The sequence below is a fragment of the Dysidea avara genome, chromosome 2 (genome assembly GCF_963678975.1).
Source record: "Dysidea avara chromosome 2, odDysAvar1.4, whole genome shotgun sequence".
In the NCBI taxonomy this organism is placed as follows: Eukaryota; Metazoa; Porifera; class Demospongiae; order Dictyoceratida; family Dysideidae; genus Dysidea; species Dysidea avara.
Genome location: NC_089273.1, coordinates 42,289,848 through 42,309,147, shown reverse-complemented (window position 1 = coordinate 42,309,147; position 19,300 = coordinate 42,289,848). Strand labels below are relative to the sequence as shown.

The following is a 19,300-nucleotide window of genomic DNA, read 5'->3' as shown; positions in this document are numbered from 1 at the left end:
ATCCTCCCATGCAAAGTACAATAGGTGACCGAATTTTGGAAAACCACCCATATGTGGACATTTTACACCTAAAGTGTTTAATAATCAAATCGCAAACTTTATAGTGCAAATCTACTTGTTGATGGTTTTAAGCCAATAAAATTACAAGAAAATTCTTGAAATATTTCAAAACTGTGCCCTGCTGTTATTAGCAACCCACTAGACATGTTCACATGTACCTATATGGGTGATTTTCCAAAATTCAGTCACAAATATGATATTTGAGCACTGAGATATAGTGTATCCAGATAAAAATTCGATGCGTACAGTCTTCATGCTTGTAATATTTTCCAGCTGTTAACTGCATGTCGTTACCGCACACAGGTATATTACATGTTAAATGATTACTGAACAAAACTTCAACTCTTGTAAGTGAGAGAACAATTTCAAAGAAATACATGTGGTAGCTTAATTGTGTGTTATCTATTTAAATAATTGTCTACTTTTACTGTACTTCATTTCAACATGCTAACACATTTATTTCAGTTATGAAATAATCTTTCTTTTGTAATTACATATGTATTGCCGTATGTATAAAATAGTTAGACATCGAAACACAGGGTTCTATGGAATTTAGAAATCTGCAAGGCCCTGTTTTGTGGCGCCCAAGCAAAGCGAGGGCACTACTTTAGGGCCTAAGGGTTTCAAGAATTCATGTTTGATGTTTAACTTATTTTGACCAAAGCTCGTTTGTAATGGCAGTTACTATCCAATTAAATGCATCCCCATGCGTTGTCAATGTTACAGGAGCATAATTGCTGTGTTTTGTATAGTCCCAGAGGTAGGGATCTATTGAGACATAAACAAGATATGTAAACAAGGGTGGAGGAGACACCATTATTTAGAGGGAAGGGCTGGGGGTGTAGCCAGGGGATGACATGCAGGGGCAGATCTTGACTTTCTAACTGGGGGATTCCACTCTGGAATTGCAACCACAAAAAAAGGTAACTACCTGCTGAAAATAGCTGCCCTCCACCAACTACTTATTTATAACTACATACATAGCTTGCTACATTGGTCCTCTGAAGAATACTGTGACTGCTCTATTAGAGTATCTCAAATTATTGGGCTCTCAATGAAAGTTATAGATAATCTTATCCCCTCCATAATCTTTTTGACAGCCCCCTTCTCCCCTCCTGTCTGGAAGTAGCCAAGTATTTTACCACTTTGGTCTAAGTATTACTATACACATATTGTATTTCGTTGATTAATTGCCACACCTTCAGTAATAGCTGCACTTGAATGATGCCACGATCAATTTTGAAAATAATGGCATAAACATCTCTCAAGTACATGTACGTATAAGGAATCAAGTGGTGACCAAGTTCGAAATTTTTTAACTATCAAGTTAATAAGCACCACAGCATTTAACCAAGTCAACACGGTACTGATTTCTAGCACTGATGTTGTGATTATTTTTATTGCTTACTCTACTTATATCCCACACGTGTTGCCTACTGCTCATCAGCTAACATATTACAAGAACATAAAAATTTAATTTGAAACTGACTTAAATTCTGTTGTATTTTTTTGAAAATATTATTCACAAATGTGAGCGGGAAAATTTCCAAGTTTTAGTACACACAAAAACTTCAGAACTTCTTCCAGTTTTAGTTCGGGTACATACAGTAACTGCCCAAGAGTGACAATTGGCAGTCACCTTTGCAGAAAGATGTATTTTATGACCAAAACTCTTTGCAAAATGTGAAGTGTGGGTTGTCTCCTTTTTATCTGACCACTTCAGTTAGAAGAAACGATTTGATACATAGGTACGAATAAGTTTACAAGTTATCGGATTGCTATTCAGTATTTCTTTAAAATGATACCTAGGTACTGGCCCTTTATAGTATTCCATTTTATTTGTTTAAATCACAAGCATTTTGGTTATCAAAACATGGTGATCTTATAAGATATGTATATTTATGTATATGCCTGGAAAATTAAATTTTCTGATATACATGATGATCTAAGCTAATGTCTAACAGTTCTTTGTGTATTGCAGCATGAGACTGCAAAATAGACAGCATTGATCAAAATTATAAATTGGTGCTCACTAACTACCCATACTGTCAAGAGACTAGTTATTTTGATGCCTCGACATCTTAATTCTTTGTCTACTACCTGATATGATAATTTTATATTTGGTATTTTGGTATTACGTTTCAAGGCACCATATATAGTAATATGTCTTTTTAGTATGTACTTCAGTATGCCTAAATATAGAAGTTGTACCACACCAATTGAGCATGATCCTGGAAGCACTAAACTGTCTAAGTGTATATTATTAGAAATTGAGCAGTCCAAAATTGACACCCACAATCAATTGTTTTACAGCATGGTATATAATGGCAACATCTACAGTCAATAGTTTGGATGGTGAGGTTATTAATAAGGAAGATTAAAAATTTTTGGACAGACTTTTTGCAAATAGCAAGGAGTCTGAAATAGGTAAACTGCTATTTTCTACCAGCTATCTAAAATTTTTTTAAAGAGAAGTAGGGATTGGTATAATATACATGTAAGGACACAAGCTCAAAATTGTTAGCTACAGCTGAAATGAGAAATGATCCAGCAGTAGGCTCCAGCCTATTATACCCAAAATTTTACCTATTATGCTTTTTGAACATTGCTTAAAAATTAAGCCTATTATGCTCATAATTATGCTAGATTATGCTCTAGAACTGACTGTTTTATTAGAGTATATCAGCCTTTCCTGACTGCTGTATTAGAGTAAATAACTGCTCTATTAGAATATCTCGATCTTAAGTGTGAATAACCAAAAAAGAAACGGTTTAATAAGCTATATTACATGTTTTAAATATGAAATGGACTAATAATACTATTGGCAGTGAATGTTTGCTTTCTTTCAGGCACGCGTATTGCACATTTTAATTAAATTTTCAAATTACGTCCCAGCATTATGCTTGATGCTTTTAGTCACCTATTATGCTTTGAATAATACTGGCATAATCAGCTGGTGCCTATCCAGCAGTAAAAAGTAAGGAAACAAGATTAGACAACTACTTGCTAAAATGAGACAAACTTTAATCCCTACTTTTGGCTAATTTGATGCTAGCCAAAAGTAAGGATTAAAGTGTGTCTCATTTTAGCATGTAGTTGTCTAATCTTATTTCCTTACCTTTTACTGCTGGATCATTTCTCATTTCAGCTGTAGCTAGCATTTTTGAGCTCGTTTCCTTACTTTTTGTAGCATGTATATGATACCAATCCCTACTTCCTTTTAAACTGTTAATTTTTTTAAATAGCTAATTTGTTTACTTTTTTTGTCTAGCTAGCTAGTTAGCTATATTATACTGTTTTTCTTTTCCACACAGTATGAATATGTGACCGGATCTGCAAAAATCTGACACAATGGTGCATTTTTCAAATTCCTATTTATTAAATGTTTATAATCTGTTCAGCCAAGTGCACCTTCTGGCAAAGTTTCAGCCTCATAAACCAATAACTTTCAGAGCTACAGTCCTACAAAGTAGCAACAACAGAAAAATCGATTTGTACAGCAAGTATAGGGAAAATAAATTATAGGCACTTTTAAAAACAGTTGTAACTTACGAACTGATTGATGTACTGGGCTGCAATTTTCACCATCGTGTTCGCCATGGATAGGGGAATCATTTACTGGGTAAGTTTGTTCTTTTATCATTTTTCTTCACTGCATACAAAGGCAAAAATCGCAAAGCAAAATCGATCGCATACGATCGCATACGATCGCTTCGACGTGACATTAACAAATGTTCATAACTTGCATATCCTTGGGTCTACTGCAACGAAACAAAGATTTCCAACTCCTCTTGAGTAGGCGAGTAAGATGATATCCAGGTTTGTATTGTTAGTCCCTTCCTTCACTAAGGAGGCGTTCAAAAATTTTATGAATTTTTTCAATAATATGCAATTATTTCACCCATTGATTTCAATGCTTTATACTGAAAATTTAGGCTTGCGCTATTGTGTCGGGTTTTCGCAAATCTGGTCACATATCACTTGAAGCAGCTATCTTTTGCCTTTGTATGCAATAAGCACCTCGTCTTGCCTTTTAAAGCTATTACAGCAACTGTTAAAGGTTTCAGCTGCATCTCTAATGGCCTAAATGTTAATTATTTTACAGTAAAACATCGCTAGAGAGTCCACCAGTAAGAGTGGAACCCTCGCTTTTAGAAGTCTGGATTCTGAGGTGGATCCGCCCCTCAAAGACATTATTAGCTAACTGCCTCGCAAAAAAGCTAAACTGGTAATTGAGACTATATAAAATGACTACCCAACATTAATAAATGCTAGAGACAACTCCTTGGGTACTACTTACACACATCTACTTACACTTCATTAAAATCATGTGTTTGGGTTGTGGCGTGCACCGCAACTATTAAGCGCTACAATTATTAATTATCTTCAAGAAGATCAAAGAAGCGAATGAATGATGAAAGCAAACAGCATGGTGCAGTGGACAGAACGTAATCGGAACAACAGATTTGTGAATCTGCTGTCATTACCTTAGCTGTCTGAAATTTCTGGAGCTGTGCACCTAACGCAATTGGGTCTTACAGCAGGCAGGTAGGCAGGCAGATGAAATTCTTCGAAATTTTTAAACTCACTGAACATTGAAATACTCGACTTTTCGCTTCAAGGTACAGCATCATTACAGCAGTACTAATGTATTCCAGGTGGTTTTTTTGGATGAAACGTATTGCAAGGCTGTTTTTAAAGTGTGAAAATCCATGAAATCATATGATTTCTTACCAACCCCCACCATACAGTAGTATAGTACCATGGCATTGTAGATAATATATCCCCCTGGATTGGAAACTGCGCCGCGCACCCATAGACTTTGTACAAGAACCAATCTCCTTAGGCTGGTTTCGTGCCTCACAAATTTAATCCTATTACAGCTGAACCATAGCATTAATGACTTTATTTTGTAATGAAAATGACTTGTAGTATTGTTATGATAATTGTTTTGGTCAGTTTGACCATTTCATGTCACTTTTGGTTAGAAGTCTTACAATGGCGGATTACATGCTTCGGGGGAAGCACTTTCTTGGCTAAACTAAGTGTTGTAGGTAGAAAAAGAAAGTATTACAAGGTTAACTATGTTATAAAAAATGGCCTCGGCTAAATAATACACCTTCCCATAACTTCTTTGCAGGTTTTTGAGTTGGTTTTTTGGGCTAAATGGTAAGCACATTCTCTCTGTGATTCTAAACAGTATTGCTACACAATTTATACTACGAAGTCATCAAATAATGCTCTGTGGACAGCATGGTCTGGGTGCAAATGGCATAGTGTACAGGATTTCGGTGTTTTCTTTTAATGTGTCCAAACCATCACATCTCGTGTTCAGTTTCACTTCTACCATTCCCACAATAAAGAGACAATTTGCCTTGAAACTCGCTGTTGGCTTCCAAAACATCTCGAGAAAGAACCCTTTACCAATGGTGAGTCTTGTTTTGCCCAGAGAATCTTGCTTGTTATTGAGACGAAGCGCAAAACCAGCCTGTGACCGGTGGCGCTTACTGGTCTCCATTCCAGGGTATATTATATATGATGGCATACAGGCTGTAGGGCCAGGTGTCCTATAGACCTTCAGCACTGTGCTGTAAAGGCTTAGTAAATATAATAAAAATATAGATCAATTAATGTATGATTGAAGTAGTGTTCACCAATAATCAAATTGGTATCAAATCAGAGCTGATATTGGGCATTTTGGTGTTGATCGGTATCGGTTATTTAGGTATTCCAATAAAAATTAATAGCCACTCGCTCCTATCATCGTCATAACTATCATCATAAATGCTGTGCTAGCAAAAATGTAGAGTATAAAAGGCTGGAAATAGTATTCTAGCATAAAAGGTGCAGGAATTGCTTTGTTAAACATTGAGCAATAGCTACTTACTATTTTTGTGTTAAAATCAAAATACTCTAATAGAACAGTCACTGCACCATAAAATATTCTAATAGAACAGTCACTGCACTATAAATATTCTAATAGAGCAGTCACACATAGCTAATTTGATAGATGTATAAATTGTATGGCAATTATTGGCATCGGTATCTGTATCGGTGAATATTTGTGACTGGATTTTGGAAAAACGATCCAAATCGTGCATTAGAAGTTTCAAGATAAACGATTTTAAAGAATTCAAGCCAGCATAACTCTCCAAGGATAGCAAGCATGCGTATGAAATTTACACAAAAGATGTATCAATCTATTACCTTTCAGGCCACTTCCAGTACTTGTAGCTGCTTGTAGAGTTTCCCACCAAATAAGATAGAAAACCTGAGCAGTCAGACGAACGAAGTAGTATCACGAGTGCTCACAAAGGGGTGGAGGGTGGGGGTGGCAGGGTGGGCAAGGGCTAGACCTCAAAATGGAGACAGACCACGATTGGAGTCCAGAGGCGAGATTACCAGGCTGTGCTGACTCCTTAGTGGCTGATATGTAGCAAAATCCACAGAAAAACGTCTGGCCAACATTATCAGGCTGTCCACCAGTAAACCACTGATTCTTGCCAAACCAGGTCCTTCACAAGGCCTAAAACCGCTACTCGAGCTCTACACACCAACCAGAAAAGACGTCTGTTGAAACCAGCCTCGAGTAGTTTGAGAGGTACTGAGTTAGTAGTACAATAATGTAGATCGCTACTGTGCATCATTTCATTGGAGTACAGTAGGGATATAACACTTCTTATTGTTTTACTGTGATTTAATATATATTGTGCACTACTCCAGCTTGTTTCAGTACTTTTTATCGATGTGCTATGGTCCCTACTCTAGTTTGAAAATTCAATTTTTGTGTACTTGTTTGTTAACATTTTTGTAATGTTTTTGTAAATAGTTATTATGACTGGTGAACCCACACATACTGCATCTGAAATGGCATCGCCTGCCCCAGCTTTATCAATCATTGTCTGAAAAGTGAAGTATCCATTATGCTTCATTGTCAGCTATGTTCAACCTGTTACACAACAGTACGCATCAAGAACTTTTCAAAAAGCACCTCCCCAATCATAATAGCCACTATGAAAAATACGGATGATTTCTGTTATGAAGGGAAGCCATCACATGGTACTGCCAAATCAACACTTTTGCTGTCAGGAAAGGTGAATAGGACACAAAGGAGGACACTGGTAAGTCCATGAAAAATGCATTGTACATACTGTGGATATGCCAAAAGGCACCTCTCGGCCAGAAGCGACGTCGAACAGTGAAAAAATCAAGCTCGTAGCCTTAGCCGTTATCGAGTTACACTTGTCTGAACACATCAGGCAGTCAGTCAGTCAGTCAGTAGAAAATTCCGCTAAATAAATAATTTTTAAAATTCCGTAGCAACTTGTTGAAAGCATTTTGAGTCGACTTGAAAGCTTGGGCCTAACCAATACTGCCTCATTGTGATCAGGGAAAATTGAGGCTGTATTTTGGGTGATGTAATTTTGTCGACCACGCCTACTTCCACGCCTACTCCTTTGTGGTCCCTACTATACACTACTATCTTAGTGTATAACAAACTGTATTGAAAAGCACTTACTTATCACCTTAAGAGTAGTAAAATGACTGTCAATTTGCAGCCATGTCAACTCATATAACTTAAAAGTGGATTGCATCTCACAAAAATTCTAGTGGCTAGCATGCAATGTCTAGGAAAGAATACTCTTAAATAGTCAGTTCTCAAATGTAATCTTAAAGTTGAGTTTGAAAACATAATTTTGAGCATAACAGGCTTTAGTTTTGTATTGCTTTTTCTGATGTTTGGTAATGTTCTATAGCTTTGAAGTCAAGTCATTTAGGACTGCATCGCTAAGGAAGAGTCATCAAACCAGTAGATTTCCCCGGTAAGAACCAGATGCATATCTAAAAATATAGTGGGAAATTCTAACTATGGATTCTTGAACGCTGGATACATACATACATACTTTAAAAACGTGAAATTGTTATAATGTGCGGCGTTAATAATCCATATCAAGCCACATACAATTCGTAACTCTAAACTGTAAACTGTACTACAGAACAGGTTTTGTTAAAAGTGCATCATTGTAGTGGCTGCTACAGTGAAGTGTTTTGTGTTTCTGGATAGTGCTGGGCTAACATTTAGAGCATCTTTTCTATAAACCAAAACCCACAATTTATTGCTACAAGTAACATTATATAAATCTTCTATTACACAATGTGAAGTGATGATATGGAACTACTCTTTGCCTTTATTGCTTGCATAGTGTGAAGTGTTGAAATTTTTAGACAGTCATATATGTAATAGTTATAACACACTCATGAGGTTTGTATCTGAATTGTAAACATGACACCCGAGGGTGGAGTGTTTACAAATCAGATAGAAACCAAATGGGTGTGTTCTAACTGATTTGTGGTATGGGGCATGCGCAGATCAAAGGCGCCCATTTGTAACGCGGAAGGAGCATGAACACAAGGCTAATATTGGCTACCGCTGAGCACTGTGTACAAGGAATGATTCATTAATTACTGTCTTGATGGTTAGTTAATTCATTGTTAGCTAGTTATTCATTGGTAGCGCGTTTGTTATGCACGAGCGCGAGGTGCCATCATTGATGCCAATCACTCCAGCCATTGTACAGCTTCCGAATCATTTAGACGGGTGTAGCTGAAGTGTTTGATATTCATTGTTGAGTGGTGCAGTGCTATAATAGTCTTGGCTAGCTTAACTTATTGGCGAACGAGTGTGTGGTAGATTACCGGGCTCAGCCCAGTGGTTGTACTGCTTCCCATTCATTCAGACGAGTGCAGTGTTGTGTGTTCATTTGTTCCAGAGCGATTTACCTCCTTGTCAGTCCTGGACATTATTAGCCTTGCATTGTGACTTCCTGTGTTGGTCTGGTGTTTGGTTTCGTTTGAAGTCTTTGCACTAATTAGTAGCCAGACTGTGTGGCCAAAAGGAGGTACTTAGCCATGTTACAATTATTTGTAAACTGGTTTATAACTGATTTGTAACACTGGCAGCAGCCTTTGATCTGCCCACGCACCATACTACATTTATTGTTAATGTATGTGACTTGACTTTAATGTACAATTGTAATGAAAGATAAGATAAAGTTGAGTTATTATGATCTTTTGCATGAGCTTTTGCATAATAAGCCAGTAATATCAAGGTGAAAGTGTGTCATTGATTTTGTATTGGAAGAACAATGTTTCAGTTAAACAGTACAACTTGTATCACGATAGATCATACAAGTGGTTCTATCTCACAGGCAGTAGGGTAGGGCTGGAAGATTGTATCGTTTATGGGATTAATCGTGATTATTTCCTTACAATCGTGAAGGTAACAGCATTTCATAATCATTCGGCTATAACAGGCAGTCATGACCCTATCTATCAAACAATACAGTGGTACTGTATATTAAGGATTATGAAAGTTTGAAGCTTCTGGCCAAAAATATCACCCTAATACCAGCCTCATAGTGCCTTGGCAGTATTGGTTAGGTATAACCAAGCCCAAAAGTTCCTTCGGTATACATACTGTAGTATGCCAAAATGCATGTCTCTAAACAAAGCAACATCAAACAGTGAAAGCCGTAGCCTTAGCTGATATAGAATTATGCTTGTCTGAAGGCATTAGTCAGTCAGCCAGTCAGTCAGTAGAAAATTTAGAAAATTCCGCTAAATTTTGTAGCAACTTTTTGAAAGCATTTCAGGTCACAATGCACATCATGGACTTACCTTTGTTCTCCTTATGGTCATTCGGTAATTGATAGCTGAGGCATGCATTCAGATGAAAACATTAATTCTGGCACCATCCTTTCTTTTGATGCGGTATGTGCAGGTTTATTAGTCATAATGTTATAAAAAAAAAGTAAAGAAGCAAGTATAAGGGAAAATTAGGGATATAGTAATCACCAGCTACAGCTTATTTGTTGAATTTATATGTGAGTAAAAATGTATCACAAGCACAGTACTATGGTTTTGCATGTATGCATTATTTTGCAGTTGGCAAATCAAAGTGATGGCTGGTGGAAATAAGTTTGTACATTTCCACTCAGTAGAACTCTCTTAAAGGACTCTCCATATATAGTATACACTCTACATTTAACCTCCTTATCAAGGACATGCATGTTTCTTTTAGTTTCTGTCGACCTCTACCAATACTCTAAAAAGAAATAACAGTATAAGGTTCAATCCCTTGTTCCCTCTGGCTTTTCTTTTGTCCATAAAGTGGGAAATGAATATTCAGTAGCTGTAGGTTGGCTTTATTATTGTCTGGGTTTCTCATTGCTTTGATCAGATATCCACTGTATTTGTGGGGCACATTCTTCCATTGGTGCCTACACTAGGGTTCTAACGCTAATGGATTGAGTGAGAGTGGAGTCCCTTGTCTTAATAATGTTTGGGTGTTGTCTCTTTGATAGTCCTTTGTTCAGTTATCCAGTAGGAATGTATGTGATAGAAAAGAGAAGTACACACGAAACATCAAACTGATTAAAAGTACAAAGTACAGCATCACAATAACATCCATTTCATTTATGATGATGATATACATTGTGCATATTAATAGTTATACCATGGCTGTGAGGGATTTTGCTGATATATACACCCAAAGCCCAAGGGCTGCAAGCCCGAGGGATGTGGGTGTATATTTCAGCAAAATCTCAAGCAGCCATGGTATAAGTGATATATATCACTTAGGGCACACTCACCAGATAAGTGAAAGAACTACAGAGCATTCACCCCATTTGTTTTATACACTAACATCTGATGATCGATTGTGGTTTCAATTGCGTAGACAAATAGCTCTCACAACGTTATTCCTATGTCGCTATGTTTCAACACAGGCCGGGAACTTTTGTTTGTTGGCTTGACTTTGGGATGTAAAGTTTTTAATACTAGAATAAACCTTCGCTATTGTGGCAGTAAATAAGTTCATACATTAAGATAAGTACTTAAGACTATAAGCTACTCACCTAGTTGTCCTAATCTTCTTGTTTCGTGGTTGCTCAATGGCTGACATGCCCCTTGTGCAGTAGGTAAAATTTGCATCCACACATCGTCCCAGCACTTGTTTTACAGATCATTTGTCTTAGAATATAGTTTAGTTACTGTCTAATAATCTAAACTTAGCAACTACATTGACTTTTAAACCGAAACCCATAATTAAATCCTCCGTGTCGCTCAAAATAATGAGTCAAAGTGTATTGTATCTTTGAACTGGTTGTGCATCAAAGCCATGAGCAAACTGCGTTCCCATGATATTGCCCTGGCAATATGCCAGTTTAACCCTGAGCAGCACCTTTGAACACCCACGCTAAAGTGGTATATTTATGTCATGGAGACTGGAGTTTAGATTCTTCTACTATGCATTTTCTATTATGTCAGCTCGGAAAACTACATACTCATAATATTTTGCAGGCCTTGAAAACTTTGAAACATCGTACATGTGCAGGCAATTCAACATTTTGAATGTTTTCTCTTTTTTTACACATGATAGTGTACACATGCACTCAAACATGCATGCTCACATACACAAAGACATACCACATACTACACAAATACATCACAAACACACACACACACACACACATACACACACACACACACATACACTCACACAACACAAACATACACGCAAAACAAACAACGCACACATGCAAGCAAGCATGCACATATGTACACACACACACACGATATGCACCATAGTGTACACACATGGGAACACTCTTACAACTATATACATATCTTCATGGTCTTGATTTAAACTCTTCACTTCACCATTCAGCAAAGTTGGATCACTCTTAGGTGGACACACTTCAAATATGTCTCCAAATTGCTTGCCATCTCATCCTTGACACGTTCCAGAGACGTAAAGTACTCAATCTCATAGAAAAAAGCCTGTACAATGTTGTACCCTCTATGTTTATATTTAAAAAGCAATGAAACAAGGAAAGTCACTTTAACACAAAATATATATTGCTGAATATTAATAATAGCATATCTCATCAATAAAATCTGTCAAGTTTTATATAGTGTTACGCTTTTGTAAAATTCAACACCACTATCATTTGAAACGCTGAAGAATAATTTTTTCCTTGTGTAGTGATGTGCAATATGCCTGAAAGAGCCTATCTGTATCTAACAGCTGTGTAGTCACCAATGCTGTTATACAAGTTTTAAAAGAGTTCAGGAAACAACCCAGCTACATTTTTATAGTGTAGAAATCCAGAACTTCATATCAAAGTTAATTAAATGTGTGGGCGACCGATAATTTCCCAATGTTTAGTACCAGCCATTATACTCTACTGCACTATTTTATAACAAATTTTAAAAGTGGTGAAAGCAGGTAAGCTACACTGTTAAATTGCTCAAAACCAGACCTTCACATTTCTGTGATTGCACAATCAGAATATCAATACGTAAGCATGATATTAATATCGTGATATAGCTAGAGTACACCGTAATATTCCAATATATCAATATGTACCACTCTGCTTGGACAGTTCAAAGGTGCCGCGAGTGCTATAATTCGTGTATAGCACTTCTGCACTAACCAGAGTGAGTGCATTATAACTTATAATGCACTGACCGCAGTGCAATATAATTATTATTTATATTGCACTGGCTGCGGTTTTGTGCTACATTGCACAAGTGCCGGCGGCTAAGACAGCCACAACACCTCAACTAATAGGTGGCAAGATGCTACACTGTTTACTGGAATTCTTATATAGCGTAACATGTGTAATTCGATTGTGGGGCCATACAGGGAACGTCACTACTACGTTATACATGCAATCTAAAAGCAGCCAATGGCGATCAAAGAGGCAAGCACAGCAGATAAAACTCTATTTACATTTATAAGCGTAGTTACATACCTTACTAGTTTGATCAAAGCTTCCACCTTGACAAATTTCTTTTTTAATAATATTATTCTAATTGAAATTCATCATAAAAATTGATTGTGGCATTGCCATGTGATTGTATGGTCAAGGCCATGCTTGATACGTAATAATGTCATTAGTTTTAGAGCGCCACAATCGATATCGGCATTCTACCTTATAAAAGAAATGTAGCTGCAGTGTTGGATGTTTCCACCTATTAGGTGAGAGGTACATAACAGTTATACAACGTGAACTTGTAAAGAGTTAAAGTGGGGCCCTTCACCCAAGTTGTAAGGTGAAGACCAAAAAAAAAAAAAAAAAAAAAAAAAAAAAGGTCACAACCTGCTGGCAATGACAATAACTACCCAACACCAACCATATCTCCTTATCTATAAGCTTGCTACACTGCTCCTCTGAAGAATACTCTGACTGCTCTATTAGAGTATATCGATCTTTTAAACAGGTATTCAGGGGGCCCTTCATGGGGCCTCCTGGGACCCCTTTCAGGCTGGGGCCCGGGGCAAAATGCCCCAGTTGCCCCCCCCCCCCCCCACCCTGTGGGCGGCCCTGTGTATAACTATATAATATATCACATACCACTAACACTGAAACTGTATTACTGCACCATAGATACATAAATGAACATTGGCTTTATTCTTCACATGTCACTTTTTGTAAAACTCAAACCCACAATCAGTTGTAGCAAGTGCACCTATAAAAGACTTGTAATGATGCATCGTATTCAACTTGAAACATGTATTCCATTTATTCATTTTTTGTGAAAGGTCCTACACTTTTTTTTGGAGGCCTTTGTAGCAATACTCAGGTTGTAAATATGTTTATCATTAGAGCTAATTCAAATGTAATGTATGTAAACCATTTGTGACCAGATCTGCAAAGACCCAACACAATCACACAAGACAGCATAAAGTATTGAACACAGTGAGTAAAATATTTTTCAAGCATATTATTGCCGTAGATTTTTTGAGCAACTTTTTCTTGGTGAAGGAAGGGACTACCAAGAAAGACCTGGATATCATGTTATTCACCTCTCAAAAGGAATTAGAAAATCTTTGCCTCATTGCAATAGACGCAAGTTATGGGCATTTGTTTACATCACATTGAAGCGATTGTAAGTGATCGATTTTTCTTCACGGTTTTGCCTTTGTATGCAGTAAACAAAAGCATAACTTACCAAATAACTGATTCCCCTATTCATGGCGAACCACGATGGTGCAAATCTAAATCCTGTACGTCATTTTGTTCTCAAGTTACTATTGTTATAGTAATTTAGTTATTAATTTATTTGTACTTTATTTAATATCACTGTATTTGCAAAACTCTAACCCACAATCATTTGTAGCATATGCACCTATAAATTATTATTACTAACAACACATTTACTGGAAACCCATCATTATGTGTATCATATATGTAGTATGGTAGTACTGTATAATAGGGATCATGCAGAACTGGGCTTTTTCCAACCAAAAATATCACCTTGAAACCAGCCTCAATTTACCTTCAAGACGGTATTGGTTAGGCACAGCCAAGCCCAAAAATGTCTTCAGATTAACTCCAAACCCTTTCAAAAAGTTTCTATGGACTTTTTAAAACATTCTATGCAACAGAGTTTCTAACTATCTGATGCCTTCAGCTAAGCATAACTCGACAATGGATATAGCTACGGACATGACTTTTCACTGTTTGATGTCGCTTCATCCTGAGATGTGCCTTTTCACTAACTGCAGTACATACAATACACACATCATGGACTTTCCTTTGTACCCAGTTCTTTTCACTGACAATGCCAAGCTGTTCTTTTATTCATGACCATGCATCAGTGGCTTCCTCTGCTAACAATTTATTTAGTACATATTGCTCAACTTTCTGTGCTGGTCGGTACTGTATGTTTGTTTGTCATGTGTTTGAGTTCAACCGATTGATCCAGATGATTGGTGTAGGGTAAGAACTCATTTATAGCAAAGTAGAACAGGCACGTGCTGATTAGTTGGCACGGTTTAATCACTTGCTTTTCTTAGCTACAGGTTTTGGCAATTGAATTAGTCACTTTGGCAAATAAAACTTGAATTCATCATTTTGGAATTAGAATTTGTCGCATTGGCACAAGAATTCGGAGGTTACATCCACTAAGGATGGTTGACGATAGCAACAAACAAACAGTAAGGAGTGAGTAGTAATAGCGACTAGTTCCGCTTTCTCAGTAGTCGAAAATGCAGTTGGGTTGATCTCCTCAAACAATATATGTTCCTGTATTAAAATAAATATGCCACCACCATCTTATACCTATCTCGTCTAGCCATCACAACGTAACCAGGAGGGCAAAAACTATCAGAAGCATCATCATAAGGTGAGTCTCTGACAAACAACTGAGCAAGTGAAATGTCAAACAGACTCTACTAAGTTCTCCACTTGCCTGACACAAACCACAAACGTTGGAATACAATAGTGTTGAAAGTGAGGTCTTCTCCAGGTTTTGGTTCTTTTTCGGGAGAGAATTCACTGAAGTCGACTCAAAACAAAATGGGAGAATTGGGCACAACCCCGCCAGTTTTTTAATAGTACCTGATGGTATTATTGGCTGTAAAACCAGTCAAAAATCTTATGTCTGTGTGTCTGTCCATTCATCCACAAGAGCAAAAATTTTAACCCAGCAAAAAGATTCTGAGATTGTATGTATGAAGCATGTAAATTTGTTAGATTGCATTAACATTCATGAAAGTAGTCTTGTAAGCCATTTCACCATGTTGCTTGAAGAAGGTGTATTCCATGTAGAAAGTGTGATGAAATAGCTGCAGCCCCATTTGAAAAATGTAAACCCACAATCAGTTGTAACTGACACATCTATAGATTGTCCACAACTTGTTTGTACATATTGTAGTGACTCATGTGTTTTTATTGAAAGGGGTCATGCTTGTTTGGAGGTTTTTGAGACATCAAGATATGGAATGCTGATGTGCTCAACTAAGCTTAAACATGAAGATGGCCAGTACCTGGAGATCACAAACATCTACAATACTCATAGTCACAAAATCAGCAGGTACAGTATGCTATAAATTGAAGGGGTCAGTGGAAAAAGGACATGTGCCATTTTAGATTTTCCATTTTTTTATAAAATAGAATGGCTTGTTTTAGTCACATGAATAATGTTGTAGCAACAAAATTTAAAAGTTCGTGGCAGTCTCAAATTAATTATTAGCAAATATTACAATAATTCAACTATCTCCCAAAATTCTGTTTAATGCCCACTATGTGATCACCTGAATTTTCGAATGGCACTTGTCTCCTTTTGCTGCTGACCCCTTCAATTGTAACATGCATTAACTTAAGGTAGCGCTGAACTGATTAAGGGCAGCCGCACAAAGTTAACTGTACAGCATGTTTGTGGTAATGCGCGAACAAACGTGGAAATTCATAGACCACAGCGAAGCATCTCAGATGACTAACAGAACAAGCTCTGTCAGACCGCCCAGCTACTTTTGTTGATATAACTAACGTTATTCATGCTTTAAAACTATCAGCTTGTCACAACTCCGGTTACTGCACTGGCGAACGGCACCAGTTGCCATCGCGTGATTACTGTTATATGGACCGCACCCTGATTAGCTACATCGTCTCCTTTCTCGTTAAATAACTTCAAATTTATGCACCACAGACCATCAAAATTTGGTATAGGCATTGGATAAGCGATACTCTACAATAGTACGCTTCGTATTTTCACGATTCGAGTTTGATGGCATTGTTAACCAATGTTGTAGCCCACGGGTGTGCGTTTCACTCCTTTCCATGTTGTTATCAGTGAAAAGGAAAGCGTAGAATAGTTCTACAAGGTAAGAAATGGTTGGAACCGAAGTGGCTAAACGCTAGGTTGTTCATTGGCCAAGTTATTTAAAAAATCGGGTTAAAACGTGAGGGTCTTATTGGCAAAAAATAAAGGCATGTTATTGCATGAAACTTTGTATGCTAAACTAAAGTATCACACGCTATCACACCAACTTTTAAAGGCATAGATTAAGTTGTACACTAGCGAAGGTTTGGGCCACCGTAAAATAGCTCATTAAGCACGTGGGCTGAAACAAATTGTTTTGTGCGGCTGGACTTAATTGGTTCAGTACCACCTCAATTGAGCTACAGTATTTCTATTACATGTGTACGTGTATTTTTTCTAAGAGTCTATTATTGTATGATCACTTACCCCGACAATGAAAGTTGACATCATCTGAACGGTGTGAAGCTGCTGAGTTGTTAAAATTGAGGGTAAACAATAATGCACCGCTCGTGCTTTGGAAGAATCTGCTGACCAATAGGTAGAGCAAGCATATTTCACAAAGTAGTCAAACAGTTATTACTCTTTAAAAATTCTTCTTTTCTGTACTGTTATAATTCAAATGATCAATGGATTTTAACAGTATACCATAAAAGGTGCAGCCAGTAATGACAACTAAAATAATCAGTTGCCTAAAATATAGACATGTACAGAACAAAATTGTGTGTGCATAGATGTTTGTGTGTGTATACAGTAGAACCTCTGTATGATGGACACTTTTCAGAATTGGGATGTTTAAAATGTTGACCTTTTTACTACAGAGGAACTTGAGCAGTACTTGAATTTTTTCCATGTTGGAGAGCTGCAATTTGGTGTTATGTAGATATAATACTAAGTGTGGTATTTAGCTACTGATCATGAGTTGCTACTCATGTCAAATTATTATCTATTCCTTACTCTAGAGTGCCATCAACACTGATAGAGATAATGCAGTGCTGTAGTAATTTACAACATCAAAGTCTACCATCAACCAATTTATACCCAGAGCAACTAAGGAAGGTAATACATCACATGGGACGTCTACAAACACTGGAGCTTAAGGTGGGTGACAAAAACAACATCACAGAACTATTTTCTGACACAGTTTGGCCAGATTTAACTGCCACTCAAGATACTGTACCACTGCTAACTTAAATGTTCAATATATGTGACAAATTACGTTTAAACTTTTCTTGTGCATTTCCACAGTTTACTACTGATCGAGAGTTTTGGACAAGTGACTACTTCATCTTGAAGCTTATTGACTTTGGTATACTCAGAGTGAACAAATATTTAGTGCTGATGACCAATTGTTAGTATGGTGGGAGGATAGTGTATGGGGTTACGTTGACCGAGAGCATTAGACCACGTATTGCTAAACCATACAACCTTAATTATGCAACATCATTTTGATCTTGCTCATTGCCTCCAACTTTAATCTGTTCACTAGCTATTGTTTTTCCCAATCTTCACAATCTCAATCTGAGGTTTTGTTTAAATTGTGTGAAAACCTTAGAAGGTCTGAGGCAATTGCTGGTTACTGTGATAACTGGTTAATGTGATAACCTAAAAGGACTCAATTTACTTCAAATATGTATTCCTGTAATCAAGAATGATGTCTTATTGTGGAAAATACTGGGCCGAATGCAGTTGACACACTTACTGTAGGAGTAAATTATTGCATTTTAGGGCCCACCAAGAAGTATCATTGGCTTGCTTGAGAAATGTTCTGCTATAAAAGGACTTATATGTGAATATGCAGAAACACTCAATTTTCAATGAAAGAAATTGAATACATCCATGATATCTTTTTTAACATCACTAAACTACTGTTCATTAAAACCTATACAACAATTATTTATCCAAATATTGCAAATAAGGAACTCAAGTGTATAAGAGTCCTTGTATACAATTTGTTATTTTCCCATAACTACATTAACCAGACAAAATTATTCATTGCGAAAGCCTCCAAAGATGTACCTGACAACTTTATGATGTCAGTTTCAGCTCATGGTGGACTGGTACATGTAGTTATGGATGAAGCATCTTTGACAACTGAAGGTAACACATCTCCTGTGATGAACTCTGCCAAACTGATAACATTATACTTGTGTGCTATTAGACTAGACAGAAATATAAACACTGACTACACTAAAAAAACGTTACCCAAAAGAAAATTATTTACAGATGGTCATTAATGTAAGTGAGATTGGCAGTTCTCCATGGCCACATAACTCTGTGTTGTGGGAGCAAGGAACAGATCTGCAACTACTCTGGACGGAATTACATGTATTTGTAATCACTTAGTAAATCATTGTATTTTTGTATAGTTTATTATATGGTATGGTCTTTCTATATTTAGCTATCAGTTGAGCATACATTTCATGATCACTTGTAATAATATTGCAATAACAATACATAATTATGACCAAAACAGTAGCATTGCCAGACTTTTCGCCATGCCAAGACATTGGGCGGGCAAGCCATTCAACTGTACAACACACACATGCCCATCTTCATATGGACATCAATACAGCATTTAACCATTATGTGTTACAGTATGCATCACTAGGCTTACCTACACAAGATG

General features: G+C 37.0%; 1 protein-coding gene across 9 annotated transcripts in view; it reads left to right on the top strand.

Annotated features, from left to right (window-relative positions):
* Nucleotides 1-19,139, top strand: part of LOC136247378 (uncharacterized) — a 28,231-nt gene extending 9,092 nt beyond the window's left edge. For 3 of the 9 annotated variants that reach the window (XM_066039056.1, XM_066039057.1, XM_066039059.1), the window contains 4 exons: nucleotides 364-407; nucleotides 15,811-15,945; nucleotides 17,634-17,772; nucleotides 17,920-19,139. In XM_066039056.1, coding sequence (XP_065895128.1) covers nucleotides 15,854-15,945; nucleotides 17,634-17,772; nucleotides 17,920-18,027 — 339 coding nt within the window. In that variant the 5' untranslated portion in view covers nucleotides 364-407; nucleotides 15,811-15,853 and the 3' untranslated portion in view covers nucleotides 18,028-19,139. Of the gene's footprint in view, nucleotides 1-363; nucleotides 412-15,810; nucleotides 15,946-17,075; nucleotides 17,213-17,633; nucleotides 17,773-17,919 lie in introns of all 9 variants that reach the window. The other 6 variants (XM_066039058.1, XM_066039055.1, XM_066039054.1 and 3 more) reach the window with 3 other exon arrangements.
* The last annotated feature ends 161 nt before the right edge of the window (nucleotides 19,140-19,300 follow it).